The 19,261-nt window shown below is 41.6% G+C and overlaps 2 protein-coding genes across 3 annotated transcripts in view; both read right to left on the bottom strand.

Annotated features, from left to right (window-relative positions):
* The window catches only part of bicc1a (BicC family RNA binding protein 1a), a gene marked incomplete at both ends in the record, with an annotated part of 77,793 nt that extends 65,175 nt beyond the window's left edge, over nucleotides 1-12,618 (bottom strand). For both annotated transcript variants that reach the window (XM_083897910.1, XM_083897909.1), the window contains one exon: nucleotides 12,426-12,618. In XM_083897910.1, coding sequence (XP_083754036.1) covers nucleotides 12,426-12,618 — 193 coding nt within the window. The remainder of the gene's footprint in view (nucleotides 1-12,425) is intronic.
* A 3,239-nt stretch (nucleotides 12,619-15,857) lies between these two features.
* LOC310934232 (ubiquitin-conjugating enzyme E2 D4-like) lies at nucleotides 15,858-19,261 on the bottom strand. Its single transcript, XM_083897913.1, has 7 exons — nucleotides 19,109-19,261; nucleotides 18,527-18,590; nucleotides 17,688-17,719; nucleotides 16,967-17,044; nucleotides 16,743-16,848; nucleotides 16,319-16,412; nucleotides 15,858-16,222 (listed from the first exon to the last, which is right to left on the bottom strand). The coding sequence occupies exons 1-7, from the start codon at nucleotides 19,130-19,132 to the stop codon at nucleotides 16,177-16,179; spliced, it is 444 nt and encodes a 147-aa protein (XP_083754039.1). The 5' UTR covers nucleotides 19,133-19,261; the 3' UTR covers nucleotides 15,858-16,176.

A 19,261-nucleotide genomic window follows, 5' to 3' on the forward strand; every position in this document is an offset into this window, starting at 1 on the left:
TGCCTGGTATGCGTTCGATCCCCCGTGGAGCAGAGGGAGTCAGTCTCGCTCGACAGGTCAGGAGTTTCACTCCAAGCGTTACATCGGAATATTGGGAAATCACTGACATTTCACATCCATCTGCACTTCTCAGCCAAAGCACCCACATGAGGAATTTGCGCAGGATGTCGGTGATAAAAATTCTTTCCTCGATTACTGTACTTGATCAAACAGAGTAATGTCCACTGATATGGATTTCACGGGGGTTCTATGACCGAACAGCTCTAATAAATCATTTGCAGATCATCTTGGACCGACTTATAGACCACATTTCCTGCACAAAACCCGTTCGTAGCTCTGTAGCGCCACCCAGAGGTCTGGTCATGGTCAAAACAACAAAAGTTGTTTGATCAGTACGATATTTGGTGAGTTTTTAAATTGGGCTTACTTCAAAGAGTCGAAGGGTGCTTTCACACCTGCAGCACCAAAATGCTGTGGTTCGGTTCATTTGCGTAGGTGTGAATGTAATCTCGGTCCTTTGGTGCGTACCAAATCAACCGGTCCGAGACCAGCCTGAAGGGGTGATCTCGGACCGCTTTATCCGCTCTACTTTGGTACGGTTCCTCTGGTGTGAAAGCAACCAAACGGGACGAAACGGTCTAGTTTGATGCATTATGGGTATGATATGCGGGATAACCCCGAATTACCACCTCAGCGGCGCGGTTTTGCGCCGTTCTCTGCTCAGCTTCAATCCTCACCGGGATTTTAACCAAACTTGGTACACTTGTTGTTCTCATGATTCCAAACAAATTTCCAATGCACTTCCATTAGCTCCGCCCACCCCAAAGTCGGCCATTTTGGAAAAACTAAAACGGCTCGTCTACACATTGGAACAAACTAGTCCTAGCACGTTTAAGCGCTTTGACAAATTTGACTTTATAATGGCAGGAAAACTACTTTAAAATTCCACGTTTTGAAAGCTCGAACGTAAACAGGACAACATGACGATACGGATATGACGAGTTGCGTGTGGCGAGGGCCCTATAGCTAGCTATCGTTGCAGCAGCTCAAGTGATATTTTGCCGCGTTTCCACTACCTCGACCATCGTATCGTTATAACCAGGGAAAGTGCCGTCACAGGATGAGGCACAAGAATCAAACCGAACAGTGCCAGAAACTGTAGATCAGTTAAAAAGACTTCATCTCCAACATTTAGCAAAGGAAAAGTCTAAAATCTCATCATTTGACAGAGGAGTCTGGTGTATTTAGCGACAGCACTGTTGAAAGCCGGCGATTGCGAGTGGCGAGCCAAGATGCAAACCTTTATTTACTCAATTAATCAAGGAAATAACTGATAAATAAATCGCTTAGGAAAGTAATTATTAGTTGCAGCCCTAGGCAGCCTCATAAGTTGAGAGGGAAGGCTGCGTTTGGAGGAAAATGGGATTCTTTTTGCAATGCAGCTCTTGCAAAAGAATCGTTGTCATTCGGAAATCAGAGATCACTTGTAGTTGTGAACAGAGATCGCAATTTTCTGAACGATTTATCTAAAGGTGTTCTTTTTAAACCAATTCCTCTCTAAGTGCAGAGAAGTCAGATCGCACGGGATGTTGAATGAGGAGAGAGCAAAAACCAAAACCTGAGGTTATCCAAAGATAAACACTGAAAGCTCCCAGTGCCGTGAGTGCGCACGCGTGCCGTGTGGGTTGGGCCCCCCCACCCCCCACCCTCCCCTCCTCTCCGCAGCAACGTTTCTGAAATAGCGACCACAAACCAGACAGAATGTAAATCTGCACTTTGAAAAGGCTTGAGGAAAAAGAGCTTTGAGGGTTGTAGAAAAACAGGTACTCATTTCAGCCCATTTACAGTTCCACGAGCGCTGAAATGGGTCAGAGCAGCTCCAGCTCATTTGGACCGTTGAAACGGGACCCCGGGTTTTATTTTCTCCACTAATGAATTACAGGTTTCTCTGCAGGCTGAAGGTGAACTATATTAGAGCTCCTGAAAGCTTCATCATGTGCAGGACGGCCGGAATTCAATGCGTAAGCAAAGTCGTACAGAATTGTTTCATTGCACCAGCGTGTCTCTGTGAAAGTGGCACGAAAACAAGTGTCAAGAAATGACAGGAGGAAGCTGGTGAGAGGTGAGTGGGAAAAGCGAGGTGAAGAGTAAAATCCTGCAGTTAAGTCAACTGAAGAACCTCATTAGAGTAGAGAGCGGTTGCTATGATGTGTATTTCCCTTTCTATATGCAGTCGGGATTAAAGTGCAGGGAAATGTAATATAAAGAGCAATATAGGAAGCAACGATTTCTCCAATTTCCTAAAAGACTTACTGGCATAGATGTTTATTTGATTATGTGAATGATTTTAATCAAAGCCAGTATGATATGACTGCAGATGAGGGAAATGCATGCATCACTACAGTATAAAAAGGTGCTTTTTTTGTTAGGTTTTTTGGACAACCTGAGGGAAAAGATGCTTAAAATGTTTATATTGTTAAATTAAATTGACTTGTGACGTAATTTAACTGGGAACAGATCAATTGCAAGAGTTCAGGATTCAGGGGTGGTGCAGTCTAATGCAGCAGTATAAGGATAGGGATGGGCATTGTTAAGGCTTTAGTGATACCTGTAGCTATGCTGCTAATGCTGTAAAAGTAGAGTCCTTCTAACTCCACTCAAAGAGAGCAGAGCAGTGGCTGCCCGTCCATAGAGGGCGCTAAGGGTGCCACCCCGCCTGCCTCACATGAAGAAGATGGGAATAATTTTACAAAAACATGAACATTTAAATACCAATACATTTTACAGAACGTGAGTACTGTGTAATCTGTATTCTCACTCGTTTGGGTCTCAAGTGACGCATTTCCTGTTACTTTGGGGGCACACAAATCTTCCGTTACTAGTGGTGCATGGGCATAAGAACTCCATCCAATACGAGAGAGGAAAATTCGGTGGCTCAAAATATTTAGCGCCCAAAGACCGTAATCAGGAGTTAACCGGATATGAACATCTTACTCCGGTAACTACCTGGGGCTATGATGCTCGTGTGCAGCTGCAGTTCTGTCAGTGTCAGTGTGGACACGCTTCTTCTCCACAGCAGGTGAGACATGTGATGACTCCATGAGTCCATCATGTGTCTTCGTAAACTTTTGTGAGCATCAAACTGGTTTAAAACATCATAATGCTACAGAAAGAGACAACACTCCATGTCTCGCTCTCTCTCCCACAGAGAATTCTCGCAAATTTACAATATATGCAAGATAAATATCAATATCGAACTGGTTCTTCATATCCATCCTTAGTTTTAATGCAGTAAAAATCTTGGTATTAAAAGTATTTTATGAAGAAAATGTATATAAATCTGTACGAAATTGAAAATGTAGCTAGAATCAGAAAATCTACTGATCACTCCGCAGCATTAAAACAAATGTGTGTTTCTACGGATCAAACAGTGTTTCTCAAAATGTGCAACTTCTTAATTTCACCATCATCTGTGGCCACAAATATTCAACTCCTCAACAAAAAGGAAGAAAATTTGGTGAGCGATAAATAAAAACAACATGACAACGATTGAGCAAAAACAGCACAGGGATCGAGTGGTTAAGCACAACAACTACAACAAGCTAAACACGATACACCTCTTTAATACGACATTTATTTCACCATTTCAGTGAGATAAAGATATAATTATAGCTTCAATACTTTTGTGAGCAAAACCAGGTCCACGCTGCTCTTCGTCAAACTCCCAATTCAAGAATCCTGAAGCGACGCCAAATCAAACGAAAACCTATTTCTGACAGAAACGAGACAAAATCTGTTCACGACTTGGCACGAAAACGGCCGCTATAACATATTTTTGCATAAGAATCAAGTCAGAGAGTGTGAGCTCATAGGTTCATGTGAGAGGGGGAATGACAGATTTTTGCAATGGAGACATGAGAGGGATTTTTCCTCTCCAGTGCTGGCTGCGTCTATTGTTTTCCACTTCTTACTGCATTTTTCCAAAGGGTGGTCTGTGTTCGCTTTCTCCGCTTCCCAAACTTCGCTTTCATCTCGGACGAGTCAGAAGCAACAGGCGGAGCACGACGTACGCCCGCTATATCTGAAGATCTGAACATTATTTCAATACTGTACGCAATTATCAATTAGCGACGCCAATGACGTGCGAGGGCACTAATCACGCGTTATTGCTTTAGCTGTTAAAGACTCAAAGTGCGTCTCCTGCGTTTTCTCTCTCAGTCGAGGTATTCGCCTGAACTTGGTTAAGCCTGAACGTTCGAGTCAAGATTGCGTTGTAGTGTAGAAATAATGATGCGTGAAAAGTTCAACAACTCCTCAGTGGATCTGATGGAAGCTGGAACAACAGAGCAGTGTTGGAATACTCGAGAGGGGAAAAATAAAAAAAATTTAAAGGGGGGGAGAAGAACGAGGCAGGGACGGGAAAGCCTGCAGCACATTCCCCACAAGACGCTCACTCCTTCCTGTCTGCGAGTCTTACTCAGCACCCAGGAGGAAGAGGGGGATGAGGCCTTCACACATACTCCCCTCATTATGTGGGCACAGAAACCAGAATTCCAATAATAAAGGAGATAAACACTGAAAAAAAAATGTGATAATCACATTTTTATTAGGAGGTCCAGACATGTTTTTCTGCTTAGAACTCCTCACATTAGTACCTTGATTAAGTACAATACTACATAATATCACGATCACATTGGTATGTCACAGTTCCCCCCCCCTGCTCTGAGACAAAGCCACCCAATAATAGTCTGCGGTTTAGCAGCAAGGAAAACAAATTAGTCCAATGAAGAAAATTATTCACTTAGCTTAATTGTAGGGCTGCCGTCGCAGTTACTCTGCAAACATGTTGTTACGAAGCGTGCACGCGTAACACGGGCACGCCAGGAGACTGCGAGTGTGCACGCTCACAAACACCAACAAACACAACCTTCATTACTACACACAGCACAGGAGCAGGAGCTATTCACGCTACAGCTGCAACCTACAATCAACCTGTCGACCATTTCCTCGATTAATCGGTTATTTCTTTGGGGCCATACGATGTCAGAAAATGTCGATTGGTGTTTCCCAAACCACGAAATGAGCGACTCCGTTTTAAAGGTGTCATATGTAAGAATGTGGCCAAAAACGGTTACTACATTCAAATTCAAAATATCAAGGTATTTTAGGTTTCGTTTTCTGACGTAACTGGCAACCCGTGGTTGCTCGGCAGCTGAGACTCTACTGACTGCAATGATTGGTAGATGGCGGTAGGTGGCGCCACATGCCAAAACATGATTTCAAAACATAAACATGATTTGCAGTCTGCAAAAGATTTTTTTTATTCAAATATTTTGTCTGTACTGTTGTTGTTGACATATTAGGAGGATTTTATGGCGTTGCTTTAGATTTATTACATAATGCACCTTTAGACGGACCCATACATCCGTTTATAAAAGTGTATAATAGCCTTCAAATATTTTGATAGAAGAATCAGTTCGAGTGTTCTTTTCAATAATTCAAACAAGCTTTCTCGGCTTCTTAAATGTGAATATTTCCTGGTTTCTTTGCTCCATTTGACAAGCAAATCATTCAAACTCAATCATTTTGGATTGCGGACAAAATAAGACATTCAAGAACATCATCATTTCCAGGTTTGGGAAACACTGATCAAAATTTTTCAACATTTTCTGGCATTTTACGAACCAAGTACAATAATCCACAGATGAATCAATTATGAAAATAATCGTTAGCTGCAACCCAACTGTTAACAACTTAACCCCTAAGCCTCAAAATGTCCTGCTTCTTTTAACCAGGAAAACGTCCTCAAGAAAGTGATTATGACCATTTTTCCAGAACAACTTTGAATATTTGACAGTCATTTACAATTTACTGCATTTAACAATTTGAAACGAATTTTCACAGTGCAGTTGTCCACGAACAACAGCTGCTGCGTGTTAAATCAGAATTATGAACAGTATAAAAACATATTTACAATAACTCAATGTCTCAATGTGCAAAAAAACAGGCCAAAAAAATGGAAACTATGTACAGGCGATTTTCCAAACTCTCTCCTCTCTGGCAACAAAGATGCTGATTTGACGGCTTTTCTGCAAAAGGTCGAGTGAAATTACCGTAATAACTGCAATTACGGTAACGCAAAGTGCGGTTGTGCAAACGTGTCATCGGTGACGCACTCGGTGTTAAAGGGTTAAATGTAGTTTAGTGAGGACGCCATCTTGCATTTTTCTACTGCAGCCTGGAGAGAGCCAGGGTTATATAGAATATATCTGTTGTCATACAGTTTACATTTGATTATCTGAACAGCTGAGGATTTATTCATGAACCAGGTGAAGAAACCTGTGTTTATCATTTATTCACTTGATTTTCCAACTGTTCACTGAAATAGCCGGTTTCAATAAAACTACTTGTGCCGTGTCAAAATATCGGGATATATATTGTATATCGATATTCAGCCTAAATATAATCAGGATATGACTTTTGGTCCACATCACCCAGCCTTAGCCAGGGTGTGTTTTTCACATTTTGAAGGGGAAACTTTACACAACAACGTTCAGAACACAAACCGCAAAAGTGGCGTTGCGTTCCCACTTTTTATTTCGCGTTTAGACGAGCGTCTTTGGGTGGAAATCTGCTTGCACACAGTGACGCAAAAGTGTGTGAAATTTGATGTAGTATGCATGCCAGGTGGCTAGGTGGCACTGTGAAGCACTGTCATACAATAACACCAGGCGCGCAGGAGCGTTGAAACTTCCTTCTACTTCTCTCTAGTAGCGCGAAGTAGCAGCTAAGTCAACTTGAATGTCCGACTGATGGATATAATCCGACATGTTTGTTGTTGTTTGGCTGTACTGCACATGGATCTAAACCCAGCGTGAGCAACTCAAAGCACACTTTTGCGTTTTTAGACGGGACAACGCTCCCAGGTGAAACCGACAAAATATGCCTTTCATTTAGATGGCGATAGCATTTTTGGGGCTTAAAAACTTAAAAAAAGGTGTTGTATGTTGTATGGCAGTGCTTCACAGTGCCACCTAGCCACCTGGCATACATACTACATCACATTTCACACACTTTTGCATCACTGTGTGCATGCAGATTTCCATCCAAAGACACTCGTCTAAACACAAAGTAAAAAGTGGAAACGCAACGCCACTTTTGCGGTTTGTGTTCAGATCGTTGTCGTGTAAAGCTAGCCTAAGATTTCCACTCTAGTGGGTGGGTTAATTTTTTTGCGTTTTTAAGCCCCAAAAACAAAGTCGCGGTCTAAATGAAAGGCACATCTGATAAAATATTTTGTCAGGTTTCACCCAGGAGCGTTGTCACATAACAGCCAGCCTTACTTCCCAAACGAAGAACAAGAACATCGTTTCTGGTACGTGAAGGCCACCGTAGTTCGCCGACGCTCTTGGGAAAGGGACGGATGTAGAACGTAGAAACGAACTGGCCTGCCCCATCTGACACTAAGTTTGGATAATGAGAGTTGGAAGAAAATGTTACCCCTTTCCCACATTTGTCCCAGGTCTTCAAAAAGACTCCTACAACGTTCCCTTAACACATAAAATTATCTTTCAAAGCGTTTCATGCCTATGTCAAGGTCTCCAAGCTATTAACTCGGGAGTTCTATTCCAGTGTGCCAGCAGTACAACAGTAAACCCAGATGGGCTGTCAGGGTGAGATTTTGTTGTCACGTTCCACTCCATTTACTGATCCGAGCCCAGGAACCCGAGCTCCTGCCAGTGAGCGAGACAGTAAATGTATAATTGCTCAGCAGTTAATCATTTCCTCTTTTTTTTTTTCCTCCTCCCGATGCAAATTGTGGTAGAACTGGGAAATAAAACAGGACCGATTCAAATCACGGCGAGTGTAAATGTGTACGCAGGGATTTCAGTGAGTCACTCGCATCTTTTAATGAGCACGGCTCGCTTCAGGGTCACTTTTATTGCGCAGAACTTACGCAACCCGTGATTATACACCTCTCCAATCTGACGTCCCGCTTGGTCCCCACTTCCTACGATTAGGGCGAATCAGAAGACCGTGCTGGGAGAAAACGGTGACCGCGCTGGGAGAAACAGGTGATGCAGAGGAATTCGTCAACAGCGTTTGGCACTCGCTCCTTCACGTCCAACATTTTTCTGTACAAGTTGGCAGCGTTGCGAAGGTCAGCTTTTATCAGCTCGAGAGCCGCAGCCAAATTTGAGGATGTTTTATCTTGGGAAGGACATGGAAACAGTCACTTCACGCTTTTATCGCCTCTCTGCCGGATTACTGTTCTGCCCTGTCAACGAGGGGTCGACGCGTATCGCACTTTCTCATCTGCAAATTATTCAAAAACGTAAGCCGCCAGGCATTTAACTGCTCCAGGCAGGTTGTTAGTGGTTAACGGTGAAATGGCAGAATGGACCTGTCCCACTCCCACCATTGACTTAAAGACATTTTATATAGCATTTAGCCAGGACGGCATTCTTTATTTAATGCCTATTAACTGCATTACACTTAGTTCACTTTAAATTTCTACTTAAGGGTATGCTGTTTATCTTGAGCTGTTTTTATCCTCCTTGATTAGAATCTGACCACCACTCTGGGAAAATACCATTTAAACAGACTGCTGCAAAGCCATATTTAAAGGTGCATTATGTAATAAATCCAAAGCAACTGCCCATAAAATCCTCTTAATATGTCAGAGACTCAGGAATAATGTTCATATAACAAACTGAACTCACCAACAACAACAGTACAGACAAAATATGGGCATTAAAAAAATCTTTTGCAGACTGCAAATCATGTTTTGGCATGTGGCGCCACCTACCGCCGGTTTACAATCATTGCAGTCAGTAGAGTCTCAGCTGCAGAGCAACCACGATTGCCAGTTACGTCAGGAAACGAAACCTAAAAGACCTCTGTATTTTGAATTTGAAAGTAGTAACCGTTTTTGGCCACATTCTTACATATGGCACCTTTAATCTCCATATTATTATTATTTGTTTAAGATTTTAAGTGTTTATCAGTTCTGATTTTCTTCATGATTTCGCTGTACTCTGTGATCTTATTAGTGTGGTTGCTGAAAGCTGATTTTTGGTCAGCTCCTGCTCCTAGACCTTTTGAGATATCACCACCGGTCCAACTCTGGAACGTCCGGCCGGAACCGGTGTAGTGTGGAAATTGAAGATAGTGTTACTGACCCTTGTCGTTCTTCCGCCATATTGGATTGAATAGAAAGTAAGAAAGAAACTAAACTTTCACAGGTCACAAATTTTGTCCGATCTTCGTGAAACTTGCCGTACATGATCCTTGGACCAAGCCTCACAAAAGTTACCAGAAGAGTTTTTCGATTTTCCTAAGCATTTTCCCAAACAGGAAGTTAGCTTATATATCAGGAACGCTTTCACGTATCGAAACCAAACTTTGTACATGGACTCGGGGCTCCAATATGAGGAAACACAAGATCTGAAAAATGTAAAAGTATTGATGAAATTCTCTGCTGAAGCATCAACACACCCTATTCCACTAGCTGCTTGCATTAGTGGAACGCACCCGGAAATGCATTCTAGTCTTATATTGTAATTTTTGTATTTGTTATGATTGTAATTTTTATAGTTTTTTGCAATTTTGGAGCAACCTGGAACAAGAATTTCGTCTGGGATTAATAAAGTTCCATCTTATCTTATCTGTCACTGTCACTCAAAGGAGAAAAGACAGAGGGGCAGAACACGTTACTCCATATGGCAGAAAATGAATAAATTATTAGCCACGCTGTGAACAACCGAGCAAATCTCACAGCACGTTTGACATTTAACAGCAGGACGAGGTGACGACTGAAGCCTCTAAACTAACGATTTATCGATTACTACTCATCGTCAATTCCTATTTTAAACAAACTTTCTGATTTTTCACTTTCTTAAATGTGAATATTATCTGGTTTCTTTGCTTCGCGTAACAAAGAAATAATTAAAACTGAATAATTTTGGTTTCTGGGCAAAAACAAGACATTCATTTCCAGGTTTGGTCAACACTGATCAACATTTCTGACATTTTACGAACCAACCAAGCACTCAGTCAGCTGCGACTGTATTGTGCCGTCACATATCCCTAAATCCAGCGATGAGATGCTATGCTATGCTAGATGTTGTTTTGGGAGGCGACTGGAACACGACTTGACCTGTGGCTCTTTGGCGAGCGATCGAGCAAACTTTATTTTCCGAGAAAAAAAAAAGGGGAGCCAGTGCCGCCGTCACAGATAATAAAACACAGAGTAAAAATATACTGGAGTTCACATTAAAATCATCTCATTGAAGTCCAAACTGAGAACATGATGTACCACGTCAAAATCTGACGCTTCCAACCAAAACACGGCCAGATGTTACTCAGCTCGGACCCAAACAGCTACTCAGGATTAGGATTAGAAGTCAAACCTACGGCCACAGAACAAAACTGAGACAACGATGCACGGATCCGTCATGGATCATAATGGTATCATCTACCAAAGACACAACCGAGCTACGCAAAGACGACCGGAGCTCAAAGGTTAAATACATTTCACAGTTAAGGTAAACTGCTATTAAAGCCTGAACATACAGAGACAATAGAACACAGCCGTTGTCCCCTTTTTCCTTCTCTCCAGCAGCAGCAGCAGCAATGTAAACAAGAGCAGCGTCAGCCATGATGTCATGAGCCAGTGATTGGGAAACAAGATGTTGGCACAGACGCGCACAAGAGCGACCGAACAAACTGCCAAACATCCAGTAATCTAAACAGTTTAGAACATACAGACACGTTTAGAGACACTGGCGTGTGTGACGTGGCGCATGGTATGTCCGGGACACTTGGATTTTGGGCCGGCCTCTGGTTAAAGTTGTTTTCCTGGAAGGGTTTTGGGATGACATGGAGCTTTGAGGAATGTACTGAGCAGTGCGGCTGCAACCAGGACATTCTCAAGGGGAACTACACGACTGTCTGTGTGTGTGTGCGTGTGTGTGTGGCATAAAGGCCCAACTTACATTAAGACCAGCTGCTCAACCAGTGATTACCCCGAGCGTTAGTCAAGAATTGGGCTGCGATTGGTCCTCAGGACAGGCCGAGCTATCGCTGCTCTGTGCCGGCTCACAGTGCACACCGAGCGTCCACAGAGGCGGAGCTGATCACCGCTGACGACGTCGCTGCCAAACTATAAATACGTCATATCTTAATACACACAACACATGTTTAGACTCTAAATGGCCAATTTCTCGCCTCAAATGATCTTAAACCTGCGTTCCGTGACACAGAAAAGTGAGAAACGGCCACTGTTTCAACAACAACAGTCTTCCTCTCTCAGACGCCATTGCTCACTGTAGCCAAAATCACAACAACCTTTGCGTAGCGACCCCTACTGATCGGGCGGGAAATGCGCAGTCGAAGAAGTATAATGTGGCCTTTACAGTATCTACAGGCAGCTACAGCTGCAGTTCGACTGTCACTGCTCCTCCTACGGTCCCGTTTGGCCGCTTCCTGCCTCTGACTTACCGTCTTCCTGTGGAAATTAAATAAGAATCCAGCCAAATTACCTAATCCGACAATACCTCCACGCTAACCAGCGCTTCTTAAATTTACGATAAATTACCACAACCGTCGAGAGTTTCCAGTGACCTTTCAACGCAAAACCAGCCCGGGTTTCCACTTTACGAGCCTGTCATCGCTGGGTTAACTGTTCACCATCACTTGCAGGTCGTTAGTGGACACTAAATCAATTCCATCGCTTGAAGGAAAACATGCAGCGTGACCAACGCTTGTGAGAAAAGTCAATACGGGTTAGTGTTACCGAAAACATACGGGGCACCTTTAAAAATAAGAGGTAAGTGTGCAGTTTTTGAGGGGAATGATGAATGCAGTGTTCTGAAGAACACACTTCAAAGTGTAGTTGTTTAGGCTACACACAGTGTATGCATGTTTGGGGTGAAATCTCTGTTGTTTTTCGTGTGTGTGTGTGTGCAAAACTGCTGAAAAGTGACAAATAACTGAACATGACGTTCAGGTCAAATTTCAGTTTAGTCCACAAACAAACGGACGCCAAAACATTGGGAGTTTGCATAGCGACACCTGGTGGCCGAAGCGTGCTACAACCTCTCATCATCACAGACCCTCTCTCTCTCTCATGTATTTCAACACTTCCAACGTTAACTTTTACACCTAAAAGCACGATTAAACAACTGCAAACTCGCAAATTAATTCAAAAACATTCCCTTTTTGATAAATATTCAAGTTTACGACAATAATTGTGGCTCAAAAGCGTCTTAATTGCCTTAATTGATTCGAACACGCATGTCACACGCGCCCGTTTTGAAGAAAAAAAATGTAAATGTGGATAAAAAGTGGACAAAAAAGTTTTAAAAAGCAGAATATTCAACTTATGGCTGCTATTATACGTGGTTGCTGTGTGTTTTTGTTACCTAACAACATGACTTCCAGCTTCTTACGGTCCACCCGGAACCTCTCCTCCGTCCATTCGGGGTCCGGCAGCGGATGCGGTCCGCTCAGGTCCTCCTCTGAGCCGGGTAGCGGTGAGTCGGTGCTCCGCTCGCTGTTGGAGCCCTGGTCCGACTGCTGCAAGTATCCGCTCAAAGGGTCGCACTGGGCAGCCATTGGTGCTGCTCAGCAACTTCTCCAGAGGTCCACTGCGGGTTTTATGCGCGAAAAGAAAGAAAAGAAAAAAGAAAAAAGTTGAGTCGAGCTGGATCAACTCGTCGAGCTCCCGTAAACTTAACGAGCGCGCGCGTCTGTGTGTGTGTGTGTTTAATTCCCGTCACTTCGCGGTGTGGCGCGGGCTCATGGCAGCGTCTAAGTTGAGACTTTCTTCCTCCTTCAGGCACCTTCGTTTCCCCCCATCAGACTTCTAAAAATAGGCAGGAGCACACGGTTCTTTTTCGCTTGAAGTTTTCTCCCAGAGTTAACGGAGCAGCTCACTGCAAACACACCAAGCACCTCCTCAGGAAAGTTTCACGTGTCATCCTGCAAAAAAACAAAAAGAAAAGAAAAAAGAAGCGGGACTCCTCCCAGAAATTATTTTTTTTCCTTCTCCCCCTTCTGAGCATCTACTTCCCCCAGTGTTCCTCAGAGAGTCTCCACAAACTTACTTTGGACTCAACTTTTATGTCTCATTTATGGCAGTTGACTGTTGAGGGATTAGAACCAATTACAGCAAACGCTTTTATAGTCAGAGGCGTTTCAAGAGAGTTTGGGAGACCCGGGGCAAAATTATCTTTGGGGCCCCCCCCCCCAATATTTAACTTAAGCTGGGTACACAGAACACAACTTTCACAGTTAACACTTTAACTTAAAGGTGCCATATGTAAGAATGTGGCCAAAAAACAGTTCAAAATACCGAGGTTGTTTTCTGGCGTAACTGGCAACCCGTGGTTGCTCGGCAGCTGAGACTCTACTGACTGCAATGATTGGTAGACGGAGGTTGGCCACATGCCAAAACATGATTTCAAAACATAAACATGATTTGCAGTCTGCAAAATATATATTTTTAATGCAAATATTTTGGCTGTAGGTGACTGGGCTTGGAGTGAAGTTGAAGGCTTTTTTCAGTTTCTGTGTGGAGGTTGCGTTTCCTCTTCGTGTCCAAAAACATGATGTATTTTCCTTTAAATGGGAACATGATTTATAAAATTGACATCATGTGCTATACAGTACAAGACTTAAAAATAGAGATGAGCATCATTACCTCCTCAATGTTGTTGTAAATCAAGCGAGACAAGCAGTTTTCCACATAGACCTCCATTCACTTGGGACTTCCTACTTTATCAATCAGCAGAGATTGCCCCCCCTGGTGGTCAGCTAATAAAGTTTTACTTCCTCACTGACCTCAAGCTGCAAACCAGAAGATGACTACACAAGTCTGTGGATCAGTGGCATTCACAACAGCAAGAAAACGACTAAAATCCAGACATGTGACGACAGGAGAAGTCTCAGAAACTCCAGAGCAACCTTTTGCAGCCATTCTCACAAAGTCTGAGAGCAACCTATGATACTCAGACTGTTGCAATGCCACTCATTATTGTCATTATGAGCTTTATTCCAAGTCACTGTAATGGCACAAAGTGTGAACACACAGGATTTTGCACTAACATTACCATTATGCCCTTTTCAATGGCTGGCAGTTTCTACAAACACTCCACGCAAGCAGTTTATTGGTTTGCAGAGGAAACACTACACATCCTGAGAGTAGTGAAAGGAAGCAATACAGGAAAGGCAAATCAAAACAAAGTGGTGCAAGTCTACTTTGGGTAAAAGAGACTCCAAGAGGTGCCGCGAGTCACAGAAACAAAGGTGCTTGTATATTCTTGATGTTTCCAATGATACATGGCCTTATTAAGATTCCAAATTAACTTGGCTGCTGTTGTTTTTTCTAACTCAGTTATATTTTTTCCTGCTACTTTTGTCGTCGGTCATCCAGAACCGTGGTTGGAAACGTTTCGACCTCATCACTGTTATTCCTCATATTTAAATAAACTCCGGTCAGGTGTGAATCTCTCTCTCGTCAGCCATGAGACTTGAGTTGACCCAGCCGTAAAAAAAAAACCCGGGGCCCTCCTTACTAAATCCTGACCACAGAGTTGTGGGCACCATGGCTCTCCCTCTCCCTCTCTCAGCCCACATCCTGTTCACTTCCTACTGGTACAAAATCTGGAATTTAAGGTAGAAATTACCATGTAAGTGATAACTTGATAATAATCCTGAGGAAAAACAGTGACAACACTTTTAGAGCTTTTTAAATCTCCAGAACCAGGCACTGAGAGGCACAAAGTTCCACTGGCCTGGAAAACCAACGACTAAAAAACGATTCATTCATTCTGCAAGAACAAAAAAATACATTTTAAGGTAATTTGATGGGGAATGTTTCGCTGTCTACATTACCACCATCCATCAATCCATCATGATGAAAGCAGATGATCATTTGTATTGACCTCAGTTCAGTATCTTCTACCCATTACAAGTTATTGACCCATCAAGTGCAGTAGTTGTTATTTTAAGGTGGAAACAAGTTGCATAGTCTAAAAAATTACTCAGTTTTCAACCACATTTGACACCATGATGGAAACACCACTAACACCAAGTGCAAAAAGTCAATATAATGTTGATATTAGAGCCTATAGAGTGTAAATTATATAATTTAGATCCAGGAACACAAGAAAACACACATGTGGACTGCAGAAACTTACAGATGTTCTATATGATAGTGGTGACTGGGTTGTTTTGGTCCAAATGGAATAAATTGCTGTTGTACCTGTAGCTTAGCTTTCAGTTAAAGGTGTACAATTAGTCACTTCGTACCCTTTCGCAGTGTACAATTAATCTTACTTATAGTTGAGAACATGCTAAAATGTTTTCATTAAATTTAAAGCAGCTAAAAACTTAAAGTTACTACTAGAATAAGACAAATGCTAACTGGTGTTTCTTACCCAGGTCAACATGATGCTCCACACCATAAAAGCCTCTAAAGGAGAAGCAGTCGTGCTAATGTACACTAACCTCATCAGAGAACAGCGACTGTGCTGGAAACAGCGGAAATGATAATTTGTTGTTTAATTTCAAGGGACAGAAGTCCTCTTCTCATTTCACTACCCCAAGAAAACATTGAATCCACATGAATGACAAATTGGCCTGAATTGAGTAATATGGAAATGAAGTGTCTTATGTAAGAGGCTGGTGCAGTGTAAGCCAAGGCTTCCGCCTAGTGGTCAAATGAAGAACATACATCTGGAGTTAGACAGAAAGGAGAAATTGCAATGAGTGGACCAAACAAACACTTTATGCCACAGGGAGATAGTCAATAATTTCAGTCTGTTTGTTTATTGTAAGGAAACAAATTTGAATCATATTTTGATTAATGCTTTAATGCAAAATAAATTTAGAACAGTTTTGTACAATATATAGTAAATATCTTAAAAGAAAAATACAATCAAAGCATCTCACCACTGCCCATGCAAACAATAATGCCAATTTAAGGGGGGGAAAAAATGAACAGTAAAAACAGTTAAGTCAAATAAAATTGGAATGGAGAATGTGCTTCAAGCGTATGAAAAATAGACTGAACTTAGCTAAAACCAGTGTGAATAAACTGTTGGAACAGTACTGTCATATTCTGAGGTGCTCGAGGAGGAGGAAGAGGACGAGTCTCTGAAACTACACCCTTCACATTGCATACCTCTGAGTCCAATCTTTGGCTTGTCTGTTGTACCTTGAGGGGAAAAAAATACATCAGAACAGGTTTCGACAGAAAACTTGACTAACTTAAGGTTGTCCACATGCTTACAGCTTCCGCTTGCTTACTTACTTTTGCCTGTCAGATTTGTAGGTATGTGCAATGTCTGGGACTAGCGGATCATCTGGATTTGGGTCACATAGCAGTGAGCAAATTGATAATAAAACTATAAAAAAAGAAAAGAAGAGAAGAAAATCAATATACAGACAGGTTTCAATCAAATTCAACATCACAAATCAACAAATCGGCTCAATGAAAACAACCCTGTTAGTTATTAATAAAACTTGTGACAAAAGTACACAGGGTACAGTTTCATATTATGATAATCGGCTGTAAAAACTCAGTGCTCTTAAGTTATAAAACAGAGACTGTTTGATTAAATGTGTCACTGTAATTCAACACCCTCCTTTTTGCCATTTCCTAACTCAAATGACATTAAAACATTACGTTCTCTAATGTACAATTCTACATATCACAGGCAGCACTTGGCCGTTACCTTTTGACACAGTCAGTGCAGGTGACCACTGTGACCTCAGGATGTCAAGGCAGATGCTACCATTGCTGTTTATGTTTGGATGATAGATTTTTGTTGTAAAAGAAACCTACGGAAAAACAAAAAAAGAGCATTTATTAGTCATAGTATTTTAATCTAATTTATTGGGTGGTTTACCAAATGTTAAGATAATGTGGAATATCTATGATGTGTTTACATAGTGTTACCTTAGGTGGTTTAAAGGGATAGTCAGTGGGGAAATGGACAGAAAGGAAGAATACTCCTCCAGTATATGGGCTGTCAGTCTGAAAGAAACACAAACAAGATTAATACAATTTTACCTGTAATGTATCCTTGTTGAAAAAAAACTATGATTCAATAAATGCTGGGCTATATACCTGTTCATACTGAAAAATTGGATTTATTTATAATTCATATACTGCAAGACTGGTACAGGAAAACCCTGTTCAAGAGGGTACCGTTTTCACAGCTACACCATGCAAACATAAGTTAAGTAACTACGGTAGTAAAAACAGTCAAGTGGAAAAAAATGGACAAGCTGGAACTTGTAGGTTCCAAAACTGAAGACAAATTTGAACCAAAAAGAGGAGCTGTGTCTGTTGTTTAGACAGCTCTTTCATTTATATTCAAAATTAGTTTTATTAACTAGGTAGTGTACAGATATTTGGCTTCACCAGTGTTGGCTTTGAGCTCATTTAAACCTGCAGTACCTGGACAGAAAAAACAGGAAATGTTTTCCCCGAGTGTCTATAATATCATAATGCTGTGGGCTTCAGTGAGTAACACTGGGATAGAGTGTGCCAGTCTGTGCTTTCCATACAGAGTAGAAAGCTCTGTAAAGTCAACATAAAACACTATTGTCTAAAGATCCAGAAGCGGTTTTGCCAAAAAACAAACAAACAAAAAAACAAATCCAGAAAATCTCACCGGTCCTAAGATGGTGGCTTGCCAGTGGAACACTAAAAGAGACAAATAATGACAATAACAGTAAAGAGTCTGTGTAAACATTATTGAATATCAAGTAGGGAGGGGACAATGGACAGTACAATAACACACATCGCAAAAAAAGCACAATCTTGATTGGGGAATAACTGTTATTCATTGACAAAAGTGACTTGAAAATGTTTAACAACTCATAGTCATGGTGATTTATTTCAAGGAGCCTCAAGGGGGAGCCTTCAGCTTTCCAGTAATTCCACATTCTTGTGATTCACATGTGTTTTAGTTTTCGCTGTAAAATGTTTACTAAAAAATATCAATTCCAAAATAATATACATTTAAAAAAAAAACCCACATAGATGACCAAAGTGCTGTACAGCACAGCACAACACACACCGAGTCAAAAGCCAAAGAATAAAATGTGTTTTTACGACATAATTAAAAACAGGAAGTGATGAGACCTGCGTAGTATTTAGCAGCAATGATTTAAACGATTTAAATAATGGCTTGTAAATGACAAGCTGTTATAATGCTGGTCACGCCTGTTTCTATCTGGAAGCTTTCAGAAAATATGCAGACAAATGTGTATACATTTTCTAACAGCTTATAGATACAAAACAAATGGAAATTGAGTCCAGACTTAAGGCCATGGCCATTTATTTTAACAAAAGTGAAAACGAAAGCATATTTTCACCACATCATGACTCACAATCGTCTTGTTGCCCCACACCTGGTATCATGACAATGGACACTTTAGCTAGTGACATGACAGTAAGCGAAGACGAGGCGAATGGCAACGTTGGACTTAAAGTAACTGTTTGACTTACTGTCTTCTCCTACAGGTCCGGCTGAGCACGAAGATGGAGGATCTTTCTGCAAATCTTTCAGCTCCTAAAGAGAAAAAAATAAAACACAACTTAACACAACACAGCTTCCGCCCCAGTTTTTTTTTATATATATATATATTTAATGTGTTATCTTAAAGATGACAACGACTACGTTCACAGTTGCTTCATTTAAGCGAATATCATTCACACACGACGAAAACAATGAAGGATAAACTGTGATATTGAAAAATCCGTGAAAAACAGACAACTCATCTTGAACGCTTCCGCAATGCTCGCTAGCTAGCTAGGCCCCTCTTCAGCTGGCAGCTAAAAGAAGTTAGCCAATTCGGGTTTACCTGCTTTGTTGGCCCACTTTGGTTTATTGACATCGCTAATGACACGATTAAAAAAGCAGTGATATACACGTAGTGAAATAATAACCAAGTGTTTAACCATTTACTGAACGTCGGTACGACAACGTAGCTAGCAAATGCTACAAGGTGGTGGCTAACGACGTTTCCGTGTATCGACCCAGCGTTTTCAGTGCATCAAATAAATGAATAAAACGCGAACAGTTCTTACCTTCTGTATTCTTTTGAGAGCCATGGCAGGTCGTTCGGATGTGGGACGAGAAGCGGAGGTGTTGACTATGACAGCTGACAGCTACTACTACGCTCAATTTACGCCAACTCGCTGTTATTTGTTTTGACAAACAGTTTCTTTTGTTACCGCATT

The sequence above is a fragment of the Microchirus variegatus genome (genome assembly GCF_963457635.1).
Source record: "Microchirus variegatus genome assembly, chromosome: 11".
Lineage (NCBI taxonomy): Eukaryota > Metazoa > Chordata > Actinopteri > Pleuronectiformes > Soleidae > Microchirus > Microchirus variegatus.